This window comes from Acomys minous, assembly GCF_964271855.1.
Source record: "Acomys minous genome assembly, chromosome: 10".
Lineage (NCBI taxonomy): Eukaryota > Metazoa > Chordata > Mammalia > Rodentia > Muridae > Acomys > Acomys minous.
In genome coordinates this window covers 48,048,010-48,069,668 of record NC_140491.1, presented here as the reverse complement: position 1 = coordinate 48,069,668, position 21,659 = coordinate 48,048,010, and the positions used below count along the sequence as shown (strand labels likewise).

At 47.7% G+C, this 21,659-nt stretch overlaps 1 protein-coding gene across 4 annotated transcripts in view; it reads right to left on the bottom strand.

The window, feature by feature from the left end:
- Window positions 1-21,659, bottom strand: part of KREMEN1 (kringle containing transmembrane protein 1) — a 72,094-nt gene that overhangs the window by 24,697 nt on the left and 25,738 nt on the right. For all 4 annotated transcript variants that reach the window (XM_084798732.1, XM_084798730.1, XM_084798731.1 and 1 more), the window contains exon 3: window positions 18,977-19,068. In XM_084798732.1, the coding sequence (XP_084654858.1) occupies window positions 18,977-19,068 (92 nt within the window). The remainder of the gene's footprint in view (window positions 1-18,976; window positions 19,069-21,659) is intronic.

The window sequence follows — 21,659 nt, the reverse complement described above, 5'->3', positions numbered from 1 at the left end:
AGCTAGGGGTGGAGTCAACACATGGCTGCGACTACCTACTGAAGCCTCCGTTGAAAACCCTAGTGATGATAGCCGGGTGTGGTGGCGCACGCCTTTAATCCCAGCACTCGGGAGGCAGAGGTAGGCAGATCGCTGTGAGTTCGAGGCCAGCCTGGTCTACAAAGTGAGTCCAGGACAGACAAGACTACACAGACAGACCCTGTTTCGAAAAATAAAGAATAAAGAAAAAAAAGAAAGAAAGAAAGAAAGAAAGAACGAAAAAAGAAAACCCTAGCAATGGAGTTCAGACATGCCCTTGCTGAGAAATGGCACACTTCACAGGGACAGATGCTCCAAGCATCGGACTTAATAACATCTTCAACCTGTCACATCCTTTCTGACACACCAGTGACTGTGTCTTGTGTCAAGTTCTGAAAGTTATCACAGCGGACTGCCAAACCTGAGAAGGACGTCCACAAGCCTCGAGACTCACACCTTGTGACTGGCATTGGAGTTCAGGGTGTGGTCCTTGGCGAGCTACGCTGATGCTGGGCATTCGGTTGTGAATTGTAAGCCATCGTGTTGATGTCTCCAGAGCTGCAGGATGGGCTGCTGGAAAGGCCTCACCCTGCCTGGTGTCAGAGCGAAGTCTGTGAATGTATGGGAAAACGACTGCTTTCCTTCCCTTTGTCCCTGCCTCCCACGTCGCGGCCTCAATAAACAGCAGGGATGGACGTGGGGTGAGGCCTCCAGGAGGCAATTAGATGAAGTCAGGAAGAGTGAGCTCTCACAATGGGGCAAGAAGAGACGGGGACAAGAGCCCATTCGTTCTCTGCCATGTGAGTCCGCATCAGAAACGGCCATTGGGAAGAGGGGCCACACCAGACACTGAATGAGTCGGCACTTTGACCTTGGACTTCCCAGCTTAATATGTCTATGAAACTGCTAGGTCCTGAGGAATTTTTTTTAAAAAAAAAAAATCACACTACTGCAGGACATTTTAGCACTTTAATCCCAGCACTCAGGGAGGCAGAAGCAGGTGGGTCTCTGTGAGTTCAAGGCTACCCTGGCCTACATAGAGAATTCCAAGCCAGCTAGGGCGATACAGTGAGACCCTGTCTCCGAACCCCCATGTGCACCAAACAGAAAAGTACATGTTGCCTAAAACAGATCCCTGTCCCTAAAGTTCATGCCCTGCATAAGCCACGGCTGTGTTTACACAAACAAGGTCTCAGTATATAGCTCTGGCAAGCATGAAGCTTTCCAGGACTAAAGTATACAAACAGGCATGTCAAAAGTCTATGTCAAGCTGGGTGGTGGCGGCACACGCCTTTAATCCCAGCACTTGGGAGGCAGAGGCAGGTGGATTACTGTGAGTTCGAGAAACCTTGTCTCAAAAAACCAAAAAAAAAAAAAAGGTCTATGTCAAAGCCTGAGGGTGGACTGGGCTCCAGTCAACAGTGCAAATAAAACAGCCAGTCAATGACACTCTCTCCTTCTCATTTTTAGATGAGACATTGTAGCTTGGCAACAGCTTGACTGCAGCTTTATAAGAGACTTCAATGTACAAGGCTGAGTCAGTTGCAGGATGTATGGCAATTAATGCACCACTTGAAGCCACTAAATTTGGCATAACCTGTTCCAAAGCATAAAGTCACTAACATTTGATACAGTCACAATGAAGCAGAGGCACACCAGTCTCTTAGGGACTTAAGTTTCCTTCCTTCCTTCCTTCCTTCCTTCCTTCCTTCCTTCCCTCCCTCCCTCCCTTGTTTTTTAGAGACAGGGTTTCTCTGTGTAGCCTTGGCTGTCCTGGACTCACTTTGTAGAGCAGGCTGGCCTTGAACTCACAGCGATCCTCTTGCTCTGCCTCCCTGAGTGCTGGGATCACAGGCGTGCACCACTGTGTCCATTATGTCCCAGTTTACGGAGCTGCTCCTGCACATCAGTCTTTTGAGAGTGTAAAAATATACGCACGTCTGTGTACGTACACATAGGAAACTAGCTTGTTTCACGTCTGCTGGAAATGCCTCTGCTAGTCCAAGCCTCACAGCTCCCCTTCGTCATGCAGCTGCCTTACTGCTGTTCCCCTGGTCACACATGGCTCACCTCTAACAAACGTGTCTCTCCCTACAAAACCAATCTTTCAGAAACAAACTGAGGCCTACAGTACAAGAACAGTCAACCTTCAGTAGAGGCCAAGCCCGAGACTGTCTGAGGCTTAGGGCTGAAACAAGCGCAGAGCCAAGTGGCTCCAGCCAGGGGGTAGGGTCCAAACTGAGCTTGCTAAAGAGGTCTTCCAATATGGAGATCTGAGCGTGCAGCTAAAGATTCTTTTTTTTGGGGGGGGGGGTTGATTTTTATTTTTTGTTTATGTTTTTGTTTCTATTGTATATGAGTGCTTTATCTGCAGAAGAGGGCATCAGATGACATTACAGATGGTTTTGAGCGACCATGTGGTTGCTGGGAATTGAACTCAGGACCTCTGGAAGAGCAGGCGGCACTCTTTACCACTGAGCCATCGCTCCAGGCCCCAGCTAAGGTTTCTTACTGAGAACTACTTGATCATGATCATCGTGGTCATTTACTCTGATTTTTGTCTCATTTATCCCATTATGCTCAAGTAAGCGTTATATTCTGTATTAGTCTACACTCCGCCCAAGGCACACGGCCATCCATGCTAAGTTTAGACATAAGCAAGGCTAGAGGCTACATGAATACAGCTGGAGCCTATAAGCTTTACTCACAAAATTCTGGAGAGCAAATCCAAGCAGCTTGTGTTCATTGTGGAGGTGGGGTGCTGACATGTACCACAGAGGGGCCGGTAGGAACCAGGCTGCCCTCTGCTGCTGTTCTATCCCCCTGAGCCCCACCCAAAACTTCCAACTCTACATCTGCCATGAGGCTCTGTGCTGCCACTCCCCAGCTTTGTCTCTTAGATCATAGCCTCTTAAACTTTTTCTTCTCATAACCCCTTTCATCCCACAAACAAACAAACCTTTGATTTGACTCGGGGTAAAAAGGGTATATAAAATAGGGAACTGGGAGATTGTAGTAAAATGTTTGCCTTGTAGCTACAAGGACCCGAGTCTGATCTCCAGAACACACACTCAGGGCTGTCCACACACACCCAGGGCTGTCCATGCACACCCAGGGCTGTCCACGCACACCCAGGGCTGGAGATCTCTGAGGTTCCTTGGCTAGCCAGCTTAGGCAAATTATCAAACTACAGGCCACTGAGGGATCCCATCTCAAAAAACAAACCCGATGTCTGGAAGGGGGCGGCACATGCCTTTAATCCCAGCACGGGGGAGGCAGAGGCCAGCCTGGTTTACAGAGTGAGTCTAGGATAGCCCGAGCTACACAGAGAAACCCTGTCTTGAAAAAATCAAAAGCAACAACATCAAAACTTGATGGTTCTCTAGGTTGACCTCTGGATTCACACGCTTGCAAACACACTTGCTGGAATCACAGGTGTGCACACACACCTACATATAAAATAGGCAAAGATCAAAGGCTTGCTAGTAGTGAATTACTTTTTAAAAGTTACTTAGTTCTTAGTTTTTTGAGACAGGGTTTCTCTGTATAGCCTTGGGCCTCCTGGACTCACTCTGTAAACCACACCTGACACTTTAAAATTATGCTTTTGTATATATACACTTTTACCATCTATTAAAGACCAAAGAAGCTGGGCGTGGCAGTGCACACCTTTAATCCCAGCACCCTTTGGGAGGCAGAGGCAGGCAGATCACTATGAGTTCAAGTCTAGCCTGGTCTACAAAGAAAAACTAGGACAGGGGCTGGAGAGATGGCTCAGAGGTTAAGAGCACTGACTGTTCCTCCAGAGGTCCTAAGTTCAATTCCCAGCAACCACATGTGGCTCACAACCATCTATAATGTGGGCTGATGCTTTCTTCTGGCCTGCAGGTGTACATGCAGCCAGAGCACTGCATACATAATAAATAAATAAATCTTTAAAAAAAAAACTAGGACAGCCAGGGTTCTGTGTAACAGAGAAACCCTGTCTTGAAAAACTAACAACAACAACAACAACAACAAAAAGACCAAAGAAATTTGCAAACAGATGAAATGGATTTACTTATTTATCATTACATAACTAAATCTTGACTGAATGCTTGATGCTGCAGGACATGAGCATCTTCAACTTTTCAGAACTGATCACACTTTGGTTTTATAATCAATGCTGAAAAAAGTGCTTCACATAATAGTATAAAATGATAAAAGTATAGTGAGGGCTATTTAATTATAAACCAAAAAAATTCAATGAACTCTGTGTGTGTGTGTGTGTGTGTGTGTTTGTGTATGTGTGTGTGTGTGTGTGTCCTTCCACGTGGAAGCCAGAGGTGGTTTCTTTGTTATTCCTCTTGAATCATTACCCACCTGCCACTGGTCTGGGCTTGTCAATTAGGCTGGTCTGATTGGCCAATGAGTCCTAGGGAGCTGCCTGTCTTTCCTTCCCTGATGCTGGGATCACAGGTGCATGCCTCGACAATTGTCATTTTTACACGGGTTCTGGGGATCAAACTCAGATCCCCATGTTTGCATGACAAATACTTTATGGACTGAGCTATCTCCCTAACATCATAATCGAATTTTTAAAAAATGAAATTCACACCAGCTACTCAAATAGCATTAAAAAAAAACATTCTAACATATATAATTCAAATGTATATCAATTTGATCCATGCTGAGGAATGATGGTATGGAGCTATTAACAGCTTTAGTTTTTCAGGCTGGAGAGATGGCTCAGAGGTTAAGTGCACTGTCTATTCTTCCAAAGGTCCTGGGTTCAATTCCCAGCAACCACATAGTAGATCACAACTATCCATAATGAGATCTGGTGCCCTTTTCTGGTGCACACATGCTGAAAGAATACTCTACAAAGAATTAATAAATATTTTTTTAAAAGCTTTAGTTTTTTATAATTAAACCATTAAGTTTCCTTAAAAAACTGTGGTTCTCAGCCTGTGGGCTGTTACCCCTTTGGGGATTATATATCAGATAGCCTGCATATCAAATGTTTACACTATGATTCATAACAGTGGCAAAATTACAGTTATGAAATACAATGAAAACAATTTTATAGTTGGGGTCACCACAGCACAAAGAACTGTATGCTTAAGAACTTTGTACGAAGCCAGGCGTGTGGTGGCACACACCTTTAATCCCAGCACTCGGAGGCAGAGGCAGGCAGATGGCTGTGAGTTTGAGGCCAGCCTGGTTTACAAATCAAGTCCAGGACAGGCAAGGCTACACAGAGAAACCCTGTCTCAACAAAACAAAACAAAACAAAACAAACAACAACAACAAAAAACTTTGTATGAGAATCCAAGGCCAGCCATGTCTACAGAGTGAGTTCCAGGACAGTCAAGGCTACACAGAGAAACCCTGTCTTCAAAGAAAAAGAAAAAGAAAGAAAATAAAAGAAGAGAAAGGAAGGAGGAGGAGGAGGAGGAGGAGAAGAAGAAGAAAAGAAGAGGAAAGAACTTTGAATGCCCAGCAGGGCTGAATAAACAGTACCTGCTTATGGCTAGCCATGCTGTCCTGTTATCTAGAAAACGCACACCAGTTTCATGCAGGTTAACTTTGCAAATTAAAAAATACTAAACTGCTGGGCATGGTGTCACATGCCTTTAATCCCAGCACTCGGGAGGAGGAGGCAGGCAGATCTCTGAGTTCAAGGCCAGCCTGGTCTACAGAGCGAGTCCAGGACAGATGAGGATAAACAGAAAAACCCTGTCTCAGAAAAAGATTTTGTTTTGTTTTGTTTAAGACAGGGTTTCACTGTGTAGCCTTGGCTCTCCTGGAACTCATTTTGTAGACCAGGCTGGCCCAAAAATCTGCCTGTCTCTGCCTCCTAAGTGCTGGGATTAAAGGCATGTGCTACCATGCCCAGCTGGAAATTTGGGCGGGCATGTCTATGCTGTGGAAGCATCTGGAACCTTGGAAATGATCCCTCAGAGGGATCTTAAGGGGACATCTACTTACTGCTGTTGGTACTTGTACTCTGGGCTCAGAAGAAAACTATACAGCTTATTAGAGTTCTGGAAAAAAAGAAAAGGATGAGTATTGAGCGCGATGTGAGGCTGCACACCTGCACCTGCACCTGCACCTGCACCTGAGGTGGAGGCAGGAAGATTGAGCTCCAGGTCAGCTTGGGCTGCACAGTGAGCTGTCTCACTCTTCGCCATCCATGCAGTAGCCCACTGTTTCAGCTTGCTCACCCCCAGTTCTTGGCAATAGTCTAAAGACTGATCTGCCCACGCTGCCTAGCAGCAGCGCTTGTATGTTTGACTGCTCCATCGGGGCCTGCATGCCTTCCTTTCTGTCTCTCTTTTCAGTTCTGGGGACGGAACCCAGGGGCTCATGAATGACAGGCAAGTGTCCTAGCACCGTGCCATCCCCCCCCCCCTCCGCGGCAGCCGCCTTTCCATGCTCAGATCATTCCTAGTGAGATGAGGGATGAAATGGGCCTCAAAGCGTTTCCGTGAGAAGTGGGCAAAGTAAATAAATACCCCAAGGCCAGGCAGGATGCTATACGCTGAATAGAGACAGTTACTAGGGGTCTGTATAGTAAGGCTTTCATTGTTCACCACACAAACAAGAATAACTTGCCGGGTAATAGAAAATTACAATAGCACCGACCAAAAGACAACATCAAAAGCGGCCACCTCAGAAATGTCTTTTCCAGATATTAAAATATTCATCTCTTACATCTGTGCCGCACAGTATGTTTCACTAGGTCATCTCACATGAAGCTCCAGCCCTCTAGGGAATGCAGGAAAGAGGACATTATTCGTTCTGGACAAAGGACTGTGCAGGTGAAGGGACAGGGACACATAAGCAGTCCTTGGAGGGAGGACAAAGTCAAGGGGCAAATGCTTGCTGACTGTACGTGACCATTGTCATCAAGGAAGAGAAGCTGCTGTGGTCACTTACAGCTCGGCCTACAGTCGTTGTGACAAAGGAAGCAAGGCCACATGGTTGTACCAAGCCAGGGTAACTCATTTGCCTGCATCCCTTGTGGGAGGAGGAACTTCACCAGACCCTGACTACATCCAGGTCAGCCTCCCAGCTGCGGAAGTGCTGGAGAGAAACAGAGGAGCGGGGCTGACTTGGGGGGTGGGGGCGGGACAGCTCCAATGATGCCGCTGCTTTTGAGTAGCCCAAGCTCCTGTAACCAGCCCCAATCACCCCAGTGCATTAAAGGGTCAGCCTATGGGCGCCCTCAGTGGGATCGATACATGTCTGTTCACACTGCCTAGGCGAAGTCCTACACCACCACCTGAAAAAGTCAAGACAGCCACAGCCCCTCCTTCCCTCATAGGAGGCAACTGGCAGTCTAACATTGACTATATACCTCAGCAGAAGATGGAAGTCTGTCTGTCTGTCTGTCTGTCTCTCTCTTCTTTCTTTCTTTCTTCTTGTTTGATATGGCCTTGCTATGTAGCCCAGACTGGTCTCTAATTCTTGCTCCTCCTGCCTCAGTTTCCCAATATGATGATTACAGGCAGGTACCTCATCTCCTGCCAAGACTCGGTCCCTCAGGGTTCTGTGCACCCACAGGAAGCCTCTGGGGCAGCCTCAGCCTGTGGGGGTGCCGCAGCTCTTTAATTGGAAAATGTGGCTCCAAGTCTCACCAGAGAAGACACGTCATGCAGGATTTCCAGACTCTGTCCCACCCTTAGCTCTTCCCAGCAGCAGGGAGGGAAAGTTCACTGAAAAGGGATACTTGTTCTCAAGTTCCTTTACTTCCAGGGCCACTTGGAAGTCCTGTGGCTTGGTCATACATTTTTCCTCTTACGAGGAGGCTTCATGACTTAAAATTTAAAAAAAATGTAATACACAAATGGAAGCCTTGTTTATCACAGTTGAGGCTTTGAAACTCATGACAATTACAGTAGGCCCCTCCCTTATCTGCAGGGATACATTCCAAAGTCCTCCACTGGATGCCAGGAACCACAAACAGTTCCCAGCCAGACACACACACACACACACTCACTCCGATTCGCCTTCCTATAGCAGTGTGCACAGACTCAGTGCCTCCTCTATTCAGACTGAGCCCTTATTACACACCACGGCTCAGACGTGTGCAGTCCGAGCGAGGTTGTGACCACAGAGCTGGCACTGACTTCCCTTCCTCGCATCCGTGCAGAGAGAAGGCTCATCTTACCAGGAATGTTTAGAAACCTCAGCATACGTTTTTCCTTTCTTTAGTAAACTTAAGATTGTGAGCTCACGCTCCAAGAAAACAGCCATGCCCGGGATTCCGCAAGGCTGATGGACTGATCAGAACTCTGTGGCTGTGGAGAGGTGGCAGATCTAGGATTGAAATATCCTAGAATACCTTTTGCTCCTTTACTACCTGCTCACAGTTCACCTCTGCGTCTGATCTAACGTTCCTGTGACTGTCATGTGACACTTTGGGGAATGTATTGACTTCACAGATTTTTAGCTTCCAGGAACCCAAAGGCTGAAAACAGCAGGTGAAACCTACGGTGCGGCTTTCCCTGCTTGGCTGTGAGCCCGCCTTCCTCACATTTCACCAATACACTTGAAAACTAATTGTCCTCACTTGTCCTGTCACAATAAAAACTTCATGAAACTTACCACACTGGAACATGGTGTTTAGGGCAAACAGAACTGTGCTCCCGGGCTATGATCACTCTTACCTGGACAGACCACTTATTCACTTTGCAGTGAGAGCTGTGTTTTATATAGACAGAGTCTATAAAGACTCAGGAGCTACTTTTGATTAAAAACCTTGACTCCTCACTTGGAGCTACAAGGCAAGCCAAGAACAGATGACAGCGTGACATCTCTGCCTTCATCTTGTGTCATCATCTTTTTTTTTTTAAACTTGGGCTGAAGGCACAGAGATGAGTCATTGCCCCAAGTCTGCAGTCACTTTGCACAACTCCCAAGGTGGGAGTTATCACAGAGGGATGGGTGATGGGGGGGCTGCATCTTAGAGAAGTGGTCACTACTAGAACCACTTTGTCCTCTCAAGAGACAAGGACTTCTCTGGACCACTCTGCAGAACTGAGACTATTTAGGCCTGGAGTTCACGTCACGGGGGCCAAGTCTTGGCATACTGAGGTGGCCAAGCCTAGCAGCTGGAGCCCAGGCTTTTGCCCTAAAGACTTTGATTAGGGAATTTCCCCTATTTCATTAAAGAAAGTCCCTTAGGGCTTCTCCTGGGTATGAATGAATGAGTGAACGAATGTCATTTTGAAGACAAGAGGTGCCACCTCTGTTGGGACGGATGGTAAGCAACAAAGACAGCATTGAAGGTTGTTTGGGAAGTCGGGAGAACGAGATCTCATCATTGTGGTGATTTGAAGAGTTTGGCCTCCATAGACTCATGTGTTTGAATGCTGCCCACAGGGAGTGGCACTATTGGGAGGTGTGGCCTTGCTGGAGTAGGCGTGGCCTTGTTGGAGGAAGTGTGTCACTATGGGGGCGGGCTGTGAGTCGTCTACGCTCAAGCTACGCCCAGTGAGGTACACAGTCTCCTGCTGCTGCTTGCAGATCAAGATGTAGAGCTCTCAGCTCCTTCTCCAGCACCATGTCCGCTGTACACCACCATGAGTCACACCATGATGACAACGGACTAAACCTCTGAATAATCCCACCCCAATTAAGTGTCTTCCTTTATAAGAGTTGCCTTGGTCATGGTGTCTCTTCACAGGAACAAAGCCCTAACTAAGACAGTTGTGCTACCCAGAATTGACACAATTTGGAAGTTATGACTTGCTATTTATTTACTTTTTTTTTCTACTGGAGGCACGTGTGCACCAGTGTGTGTGTAGCTCAGAGGATATGTGGGTTGGCTCCTTCCACCCTGTGTGCTCCTGAGGAGCGGACTTAGACTGCAGCAGTGCCTTCAGCCACCGAGCCATCTTGCCTACCCCAATTCCTCTTTTGTCAGGAGTACACTTTGCACAACTGTCCTTAGGACACCATCTGTGCTGCTTGGTTCACAGTCTCTGGCTGTTTTTCCTTTTCCTTTTCACTTCTTCTATTTTATTTTATTCTTTGAATAGTACCAGGGATTAAACCTGGGGCCTCAAGCTGGGAGGTGGTGGCGCACGCCTTTAATCCCAGCACTTGGGAAGAGGCAGAGGCAGGTGGATCACTGTGAGTTCGAGGCCAGCCTGGTCTACAAAGCAACTCCAGGACAGCCAAAAAAAAAAAAAAAAAAAAAAAAAGAGGAGGAGGAGGAGAAGGAGGAGGAAGAGGGCTGGAGAGATGGCTCAGAGGCTAAGAACACTGACTGCTCTTCCAAAGGTCCTGAGCTCAATTCCAGGCCACCACATGGTGGCTCACAACCATCTATAATGTGATCTGATGCCCTCTTCTGGTGTGCAGGTGTACATGCAGGCAGACACTGTATACATAATAATAAATAAATAAATCTTTAAAAAAAGAAAGAAAGAAAGAAAGAAAGAAAGAAAGAAAGAAAGAAACCAGATGGCAGGAGCATGGGGTGGGGGGTAGCACATTCTCTGGGGACAACAGCTATGACACCTCCATGCCTGCTATTAGTGAGGTCCTAAGCTTGAGGTTGTGTGCACTTCATTACTCTTTAAAATAGCTGAGAAGGCACAGAGAAGCCACTGAAGGACTGACGATGTGCACCTCAGCCAATAACGTTAAAGCCCAATGCTTTTCACTCCCTCAGGTTGTATCCTCACCAGATGGAGGAAGAATGTTTAGTACCTGATCTAGGCTCCTGCACTAGGCGGGAGACTTGGAGCACTCTGTTTTTTCAGCAATGTCCCCTAACTTCCACGTGCCTTCCACGGATACACACAGATCACAGTGGAGGGTGACCACGATGCAATCGCAGCTTCCTGTGAAGTCCCTGAGACCCTGCTCTGACTTAGGCTTTTCCACTGCCCGGAAATGCCAGAGCCATCCCAACCCCTGTCACTGAGCAGCTTCACCTTGCTGGAAAGACAAAACGTGCCACAGAAAGCAGGAACAAATGGTACTAAAACAGGATTCTGGCAATGCTAACATGGGTAGTCTAATGTGTGCGCATGAATGAAAACGCTAAGCGGTCATGGCGGCAAGACAGGAAGGTGCCTCAGAGCTGTATGTAGCATTATGCGTTGCCTTGGCTACTGAGGAAAGCAAGAGGTTTCTTTTTGGCTGTAAAATGTAAATGAAGCAACGAGCTCTACCTTTAAGAGATGAACTTCAATACTCGCAGTGAAGCCTCGACAAGTTCTGTGCACAAGGTCCAAGCCCTGAAGTCAGGTCCCAGAGGACAACAGCTGGGCAGAACACACCCACAGTGCCAGCCCAGCACCAGTGCAGCTGTGCTATGCAGCAAAGGTTTCCTGGCTAGCGTGGCGGCCTGGTTTGCTCCCAGGGCTTGGGATTTCCCAAAGCCAGAGAAAAGAAAACAACTCAGAGCTAACAGCGTGAGTCACATACCTGTCACCCATGATGTGAAAGGGGGAATTGTAATACTTCTCTATACTATTTGAATTTTAATCTTAATTCCCAAAGAACAACCCCCAACCCTTGAGGTCCTGTATTCAAATCCTATTTGACTCAGAATGTGGCAGAACCAACCAGCCTCGGTTTTCTTACTGATGAACAGGGAAGGGAAGAGCAGACACACTGTGGCTGCCAGTGCGCGGTGCAAACTGGGCTTTCAGCTACAGGCGAACAGCATGGAGGTCAGTGTTGACACCCATGACACAGAAGTGCCAGCACTACACACGTCCTCCTGTGTGGACAGCCTTGACCACCAATGCCCAAGTGCCCTTCCTGCAGCTTTCCAGACTTTTCTAAGAGATCACAGTAGAAAGGATTCTGTTTTAGGGTGAGAGTGAACAGCCAAGGGAGAACAAAGCTGCCAGAGTGCCACTTAGTTAAACGGAGCCTGTGTGGGAGTGATGAGTGATCTTCGGTGTCAGTGACAACATCCAGAATGAACAAAAACCCAAGCAGCTGGGCACACCTGGGAGGGCTTTTTCTTGCTGGGATCTTTTGTGGTGGGGAGACCTGCCCTAATCTGGGCCACACCTTCTGGTGGCAGCCCACATGAAAGGCGGTGGAGGAAGGAAGCTTCAGCTGTTTGCCCTGACTCTCTCTGCGAAGTTTCCTTGCCCTGTTCCTCAGACACCCCTTCACTGCTGGTAGAATCTACTTCTGTGGAATTCCAGCGCAGGCTGAAAAAAACGGCAGCTCTCTGGGACTTTCCTACGTTTTTTAATTTTATCTTTATTTTTTTACTTTTCTAGGACTTCCCTAAGATTCCAGCACCCAAGAAGACTTCAGCTCGTAGACAGAACTGTTAGGATTCTGCTTCAGCCTGCCTACCTGTGATGTCACTGCTTACCTGCCATGGGGGCGAGGTCCTGCCCTGGGCCATATAAAAGGCAGACCCTTCACATGGTCTCCCCCCCCTTACCTCTCACTCTCTCCTCGTCCCCCCTCTTTACTTTCTCTCTCCCTTTTCTCTCTCTCTCTGGGGCACCCCTCCCCCCATTCCTTCTCTCCCCATGCTCATTTAATAAACTCTATAACATAATATCTGCTGTCTGGTACCTTGTAATCTATCATCTGCCTTAATCTTTAGTTATAACAAGAACAATGGCCGGGTCCTCAGTCTTTCTGCTGGGAGTAGACATTGCTGGACTACTCATAGCCTGTGAGCCGCTCTAAAAATAATCCCATATATGTGGGGGGGGGGGCAATAGTTTATCGATTCTGTTCCTTTAGAGAACCCTAATACAGCTGGTGATGTAACCGGCTGAGACAGACCTGAGATCCATGTGGCAGAAATGCCTCTGCTGGCATGCTCTCATGGCTGGCCTGTGTAAGCGACAGTCAATAGAGAATGTCTCAAAGGTCACAGAAATTCATACCCATACCCCTAAGACAGGCTTAAGAAGTCATGGAGAAGAGCAAGAGAGATGACACAGCAGGCCAAGGGGCTTGCCACCAAGCCTGACAGCCGAAATTGGACCCCTGGAGTCCATATGGTGGAAGGAGAAAACCAACTCCCACAAGCTAGCCTCTGATCTCCACACATACACAGATGACTACATGTAATTAAAAAGGGAGCGATGGGGAAGCATCTCCCTGGAGGCCTTCATCGCCTCCTGCTTGAGCGACTCCCTTGCAGAGCACACGACTGTCCACGGCAGCTTCCCAGCATCTCAGGTCTCATCCGTGCTCCTTCTTGGCATTTATCAGCGTGAGAGCACACTGGGAAGTCTTGTCACTTCTGCCTCCACTGCCCCACCTCACTCTACTCTCTACTTTCCTGCTTTTCTGACAAGGTCTATGTAGCTATGGTTGGAACTGACCCAGTGTGTACATCAGGCTGGCTTCAAACTCACAGAGATCTACCTGCCTCTGCCCAGCAAGAGCTGGGATTAATGGTGTGTGCCACCATCACACTTGTTCCTATAGTTCAGTTTAAGTGTCAGAGCAAGTTTCTCACTCAGCTCCACTTTTATTCATTCATTCATTCATTCATTCATTCATTTGTTCATTCATTGTACACAGGCCTTCTGTCTGCATGTTGTCTGTGCACCATGCGCATGACTGGTACCTATCGAGGCTGGAAGACGGTGTCACATCTCTTGGGATTAGAGTTACAGATAGTGGCGAACTGCCATGTGGACGCTGGGAATCAAATCTGTATTTTTTGATGGTCTTAAGTGATCCCTGTGAAAGGGTTGAAAGGCCTGTAAGATTTTTAAAAAGGGCTAACCCTTTGGTATAAGAGACAAGCAGGCAGACCCAGGGAGTAACTGGGGCTGGATTCCCTCCTGAGCTAACATGATACCATTCCCCAGCAACCCACCCGGATGGCCACTAAAAATACGGCCAAAGGTCATATAGCCAGGTGGGCTGCCAGAACCATGCATGAACTCAGCGCCTATCTCAGGGTCATAAAGTCCCTTGAAGAAACAGACTTAAAAGGTAGAAACACAGTGCCAGGCGGTGGTGGTGCACACCTTTAATCCCAGCACTCCGGAGGCAGAGGCAGGTGGATCACTATGAGTTCAAGGCCAGCCTGGTCTACAAAGCAAGTGTAGGACAGCCAAGGCTACACAGAGAACTCCTGTCTCAAAAAATAAAGAGAAGAGAGAGAGAGAGAGAGAGAGAGAGAGAGAGAGAGAGAGAGAGAGAGAGAGACAGCTGTAAGGAGATCTGGGCTCACAGCTACAAAGAAGAGCCCCACCAGAGATAGTGCTGCCTAGTGACGGACTCGAAGGGTCTCACTGGACATAGAGTTGCTAAGAGACCCAGTTTTACAGCCACATTCCTTTCTGCCCACCAGACATAGGGTTACTAAGAAACTAGACACTTCCCCGGACAAGGTAGTGAACAAAGAGAACAAAGAAAGCTAAGCCGTGGCCAGTCTTGGTGCCTTTTTCTGTAGCCTGTCATCTTTGGACATTAGGCCTCCTTATGTTACTCAACCAATAGGTGCTTGCCAGGCTGGAGCTCCCCTGCTTTGGGGTGCTGGGATAGGAACCTATAAATTTACCCTCAGCTCAGAGTTTGGGGCATTTTCCCCGATACCACTGAGTTAGTGACTGTCAGAACCTGGCTCGAGTAAAAAAATTAAAGATCCTCGGGTGTATTGCATTGGTAACAAGTCCTGGTGGTCTTTTTTGGGAGTCCGCTATCTGGGCACAGCAGGGTCATTCTAACCTCGAGGGGTCTCGAGCCACAGGTTGAGAACTGCTGGTCCAAGCGTTACCACCCTATAGTTCTACTGATAACCAGTGACCCAGCCTCCTCCTACACCTGGCACACACCCTCTTTCACGTTTGCAGCTTTTGTCAACCTCACTTCTACAGAGTCCTGTGAACACGTGCATCTACTCAGTACCAGTCTTTTGTCTTAAACCCACACCGTTTTGGGTATAGCCAGAGCCTAAGAAACTGGGCTGGGAGTGTGCCTCAGCTGTAGAGCATGCTCCCAGCATGTGCTGAGGTCCGGGGTTCTTCCTCCAGCACCACACGCATCGAAGGGCAGAAATAAATACCATTTGTCACAGCTAACAACTCTTAAGTTTCTCATAATTTTATTACATGTATTTATCCAGGTGTGTGTGCACGCATGTGAGCCAGCATGCCGCAAGCAAGCGTGGAGGCCAGAGGACAAGCAGCAGGAGTTGATTTCTTCCTGAACTATGTAAACACTAGGGTCAGGTCATCAGGATTTGTTGCACTCACCCTTATGCACTGAGCCATCTTGTTGGCTCCTAAAGTTCTTATGATTTTAAACTTTAATAATTAATTTTAATAACTGCTTCAATAATGAATAGTCTTCACAACTTTAAGTAATAATTAAGAGTTGTAATAAGCTTAATTAAAGCCTTAATAACCAACTTTAACAACAAATTCAGGCACTGACAAGCTAATGTAAAGCACTGCGGAGCTAAGGACGCTGCTTGGTGGCGGGCTGCTGGCCAACGTGGGAGAGAGGCCCTGTGCTGATCTCATGCCGCACACATACTGCAACCCAGGCATTCCGAATGCTACACAGATACACTTTAAATATTAAAGATCTCACAAGGTTTCAAACTTTACTTAAAAAAAAAAATAATGTAGCTAGGCCCGGTGGCACCACCTCATCTATGTAGGGAGCCCTAGGGCCACCAGAGCTACGGGAGAGCTTGGTTTTGGGGGGAAACGCGCTTTCAAGGGCTGGGTCAGGACGGGGTTGAGTTTGATCCTCAGGAGCCAAGGGTCCTGTCAGAGGAGGCTGACACAGATGACCTGATCCGACTGTTTAGTTACTAAAGTTAATAGAAATTTATTAATATCATCGGATTCAGCCTTTCAAATCTAAGTCAAAGATGGAGTTTTATAGGTAGAGTCGTAGATGAACATTTTTTTGATAGATTTAAGGGGAAAAAAAAAAGCTCTCAGAAATGAAAAGGTAAAATTTTTATGCCTGGGACCTCAGACCCAAGTCAGCTACATGGCAAAACTTTATTTGACTTTTTAAATTAAAAATCCCAGCACTCGGGAGGCAAAGGCTAGAGAGTGGCCCAGTGGCTAAGAGCACATACTGTGCTTCCAGAGGGACCTGAATCCAGTCCCTGTGTGCACATCAGGTGGCTCACAGTCAGTTCAGAGGGATCTGGTACCTCCAGTCTCCCCGGGTGCCTGCACACATGACCACATACTCTCACACAGATAATTAGAATAAAATCTTTGCAAGTTTGTCTTAGTGACATTCTATTTATTTCTGGAGGAGGGGAGCACAGATGCAAGATGAGCACTGTGGCAGTCAGTTCTCTGCGTAGGACCTTTGGGGTCCTGAGGCTCACGCGCAAGTCACCAGGCGCACGGGTGCCTTGACCTGCTGAGCATCTCCTGGGTCCAGTATCAGCCTTTAGATGCCATTTGCAGATCATTTCCCCCATCCAATAATTACATCATCTACTTCTAAAACCTTAAGTTTTAAGTGTGGCAATATGCCTGTAATCCCAGAATTCAGAAGGCTGAGGCATGAGCGTTGTGAGTTCTAGTCTAACCTAAGCTGCACAGTGAGACCCTGTCTTAATAGAAAATAAAAATCCAGGGGCTGGAGAAATAGCTCAGTCATATTTAACATAAGGGAAAGATGCAAAGGCCTTCAGGCCATGGAAGCTGCCTATAAGGTCTTATTTCTCGTGGAAGCTATAGGAAGTGAAGGTTCTGAGAAACACACTGGCCAACGCGGTTAGTGGGGGTGGGGTGGGCAAATCCTCTAAGCTTTATAGAGTTGAGAGCAATCTGATTTCTCTTCTTTTTTCTTTTGTTTTGTTTTGTTTTTGTTTTTGTTTTTTTGAGACACAGTTTCTCTGTATAGACATGGCTGTCCTGGACTCACTTTGTAGACCAGGCTGGCCTCGAACTCACAGTGATACGTTCACCTCTTCCTCCCAAGTGCTCGGATTAAAGGCGAGCGCCACCACGCCCGGCTCCTGATTTCTTTTCTGAACCTATTCCACCTCCACCTCCTGCTGCCGCAGCCCTGCTCAAATCATATCAAGGGGCAGAGACACCATGGCTCACCATTCGACTTTGTCCCCAAACAAACATTCATCCCCCTGCCTCCTGTGGGGCCTGTTATATTCATATGTGGGCTTTCCAGGAACTTGATCCTGTTACAAGCCTTTTCCTGTATGACAAGTCCAGTGCTAGTCATGAATAAGTGAGTTTTATAGAGGCTGGTATTATTCCTAAAAAGTGACTCCACTCCATTCCACGGCCAGAACAAGGGCAAATGTGGCCCCAAACAGGCAAGCTGTATCTCTATTAAATTGAACGGCCGCCCCCAGGACTCCTGCTGTAACAGCACATGGCTTTCTCCTCAGCTGTTAGTCAAGCACACTGGAGGCTTGAGCCCTGAGCTTTGCCTTGACAAGGAGGTTTCAGTCAATGGGAGGATTTCCTAAAGAATGGAAACCAGGCACTGCCCACCCTCCGGCCTCCCGCCTTGGGGCCGCTGCCCACCCTCCGGCCTCCCGCCTTGGGGCTGCTGCCCACCCTCCGGCCTCCCGCCTTGGGGCCGCTGTCCACCCTCCGGCCTCCCGTCTTAGGACTACTGACCTCTCCTTTCTACCATTTGCAAGCTCCCTTACCATGACCATTTGAGAAGGTTATCAAAGGCCCAGAAGGATGGGAATGGAACTTTCTTTTCCATTTTTAGAACTCGGGGACATTGGAGATACACTAGCTGGCATATTATTTTGCCACAATTTCCTCTTCTCGAGTCTAGTTTCAATGACTACATGACTCAGCTCCTACTGACCCAGATCATACTTTATAAATGTGGGCTGAACATTATCTTTCCAAATAAAAGTGCCCAGATTGAAATATCCTGTTGTCCTTCCTGAGAGAAAGGCACAGACTGTGAGGAAAAGGCTATCTTTGTGTAAAACAAATGGACCGAGGGAAATCCGCTTTCCTCTCTGCCACCGCCAAATGACATGTTTTATCATTTAAAAAATCTGGCTGAATGGACTGAGCAAAGAGTCCATTCTCCTGGGCTTTACCGGTCGCTCAGTTTGAGCCCTGCACTAAAGCACACTCAGGCTGGCAGGGTGGTGACGTGGGAGTGCTGGGCCCACAGGTCCGACTCTGCCTCTGCCTTCGCCTGCAGCCATCACTGGACGGACTGCTCTAGGCAAGTGGGGGCTGATGCCAGGCCCCAGGAAGACCTCCACACCACAGTACAAACACAAGCTTCCTGACCTGAGGACAAGGGCGCAGGGCAAGCAGCAGGCTTATAAGACGGAGAAAAATCAGCCAGGGGCTGGGCAGAAGCAGGTGGGTTTGAGGCCAGCCTGGTCTATAGAAAGAGTTCTAGGACAGCTGTGACTATATAGGGAGGTTTACTTTATTTTTTAATTGTGTGTATGTGTCTGTTGGCATGTGTAGGTTTTTGTTGTTGTTGTTTTTCCGCAGAGGAGGTGTTCAAGACAAAGTTCCTCTGCGTAGCCCTGACTTCCTGGAACTGTAGACTGGGATGGTCGAGAATTCAGAGATACCCCTGCCTCTGCCTCTCGAGTGCTGGGATCAAAGGTGTACGCCTCTACCAACCGACTAAACATGGACATTTTTATTGCGCTCACCCACCTGGGAAACACCGGGAAATGGTGTGCCATGGACCTGGGCTTTTCTAGTTCTTTTGTTGTTGCTGTTTATTTTTGTTTTGTTTTTCCAAAGCAGGCCCAGCCATGTTCCTAGTTCTTAAGAACCCCAACAAAGACAGTGGAAGCCCACAACCCAGGAGCTTAGAACGCAGCCCCCAGAACCCACAGAGGGTGTGTCCCCCCAGAACCCGCAGGGGGTGTGTCGGCCTTACTCTGGCAGGCAGTAGCCCCCAGAACCCGCAGAGAGTGCGTCCCCCCCAGAACCCGCAGAGGGTGTGTCCCCCCCAGAACCTGCAGAAGGTGTGTCCCCCCCAGAACCCGCAGAGGGTGCGTCGGCCTTACTCTGGCAGGCGGGGATGTCACAGTATTTCCAGTAGATGCCGTCCTCATGCTCAGCCACGTAGCACCAGGGGCTCACGTCCCCATCTGGATTTCTGTTGGGAATAAGGACACACTGATAACACTGCTGTGTTTCAGGTTACCTGGCCCACTTAGTTTTGCAGCACTGAGATCCCTGTCATTTCTAATAACTGGTGTGCATTTCAGTGCTCAGACCTGTAACCCCAGCACCCAAGAAGCTGAGGCAGGAGGATTTGCTACAGGTCCTATGCCAGCCTGGGATACACAGCAAGACACTGTCTCAAACAAACAAACAAAACAATAAAACCACAGATGACACAATCTTCCTGAGTTTGGAAAAGGTATATTTAGGGAAGGACTTAATGTCAAATCTTTTTTTTTTAAGGGTTTATTATTTTTTTTACATATACAGTGGGCACCATATCTAATTATAGATGGTTGTGAGCCATCATGTGGTTGCTGGGAATTGAACTCAGGAACTCTGGAAGATCAGTGTTCTTAACTGCTGAGGCATCTCTCCAGCCCTGTCCGATCTTTTGTTTGTTTGCTTGGCTTTGGTTTTGGTTTTTGAAACAGGTTTCTCTGTGTTGCTCTGGCTGTCTTGGAACTCTATCTGTAGACTAGGCTGGCCTTGAATTCAGAGATCCTCCTGCCACTGGGATTAAAGGGGTGTGCCACAACTTCTGGCTTCATCTCAAAAAAGAAAAAAAATGTTTTTTCTTAGACAGGGTTTCTCCGTGTAGCCCTGGCTGTCCTGGACTCATTTTGTAGACCAGGCTGGCCTCGAACTCACAGAGATCCGCCTGCCTCTGCCTCACGAGCACTAGAACTAAAGGCACGCACCATAATGTTCAGCTTAATCTCAAATCTTAAAAATGTTTATTTCAGGCTGGAGAGATGGCTCAGAGGTTAGGAGCACTGACTGCTCTTCCAAAGGTCATGAGTTCAAATCCCAGCAACCATATGTTCGCTCACAACCATCTATAATGAGATCTGTATACATAATAAATAAATCTTAAAAAAAATGTTTATTTCTAGGTGATAAGACTATTGGCAATTTTAGGGGTTTTTTTTCCTCCCTTTTATGGTCTTATTTTCTACCTTCTTCAATAGCAAACATCCCAAGTATATAGTTTCCAAACAGCCACATAAAGTCACATAACACAAAACTCAGCTGGCAAGCCTGCTCAGCCTAGACTGATAACTCAGGCATGACAGAGACGGCACGAACTCCTCCATCACCACACAGACCCCACAGACGCCAGCTTCTAACCACCACACTTGGGAGTTTTTGGGTTTTTTTGTTTGTTTGTTTGTTTGTTTTAGACACAGTTTCTCTGTGTAACAGCTATGGCTGTCCTGGAACCCGCCCTGTAGTCCAGGCTGGCCTCGAACTCACAGTGATCTACCTGCCTCTGCCTCCCAAGTGCTGGGATTAAAGGCATGCGCCACCACGGCCAGCCACACTCATGTTTTTAAAGATTTGTTTCCATGTCCCCAAGTGAGAACAGCTTGGAATAAATGACCTTCACGGTTATTTTGGTCCAGAAACATCAGGACAAGAAATGGGTGACACTAGTGACGCAGTTCAACAAATGACAGGGGCTTCTACAGAGAGAAAAGCCGGCCTCTCTTCACCCCTTCCCAACCCCCCTTTATTTAGACTCAGAATGCTGGGAACCTGACACTGCACTTAGGCAGGAAATGGGCAAGAGGACCCCCCACCCCACAAGCCCATTGTGCGGGCTAAAGATAAGCTTCCCCTGGCACAAAGGGCTCTTTTCTTTTTTGTGCCCGAGGCAGGTGTGCGGACCGCTCTGCTCTTCCCTCTCTCGGCCTCCTTTCTAATCCAGATACTTCGGGCCCAGCCAGGAGACGCCTGTTCCCACCACTCGATAGCGTGTAGGTATCTCAGATGAGATGATCTGAGAAGTCACACAAGGCAACATGGTGTCAGATGTCAGCCGCGGAATCAAAGGGGCCGCGACTGTACAAAGCCTTTCTTTAAACAGAATGTCACCGTCTTCTTCCTCCCTGGGCTCCCTGTTCAACTTTGATGTAGTATTGGATAAAACCCTAAACAACGAGTGGTTATTATCAATGTCAAAGCCGCTCTGAAAAGCATCCGTAGAGCTGAATCAGGAGCAGGCAAGCCCATCCTCACGTCTCCGCAACACGAAAGCACAAGGCCTGGACTCTGATGTGATACCATCTACAGCTTCAGCCTCTCTCTTCTAAAGTAGAAACTGGTAATTCAGGTCCGGTACATTCCATCAAGTCAGAGGGCCATAGCCCAAGGAGGTAAGAGGGAAGGTGCTCCCAGCCCGCAGGTGCAACCCGCAGGTGCAACCCGCACGTGTGCTTAGGAGCACACTCCCACAAGCCTGTGAGAGTAGACAGGGGCACTTTTGCTCTCATTGGAAATTTAAAATTCACCTTAAAATCAAACTTAAAAACAGCTCTCTGAGATTTGAGAAAATTTAGAGAGTAACAGAGTAAATCTACCAAGAGACACTTCAGAGACAGCACAGTGGCAGAACATTTCCTCAGCATTGCAGAACAAAACAAAAACACCTCAGAAGACAATAAAACAAAGCCAAAGACAGTGGACAGTAATAAAACCCCTCATTTCTCTGCCTAACTACCCTTCCCAACCCAGCTGCTC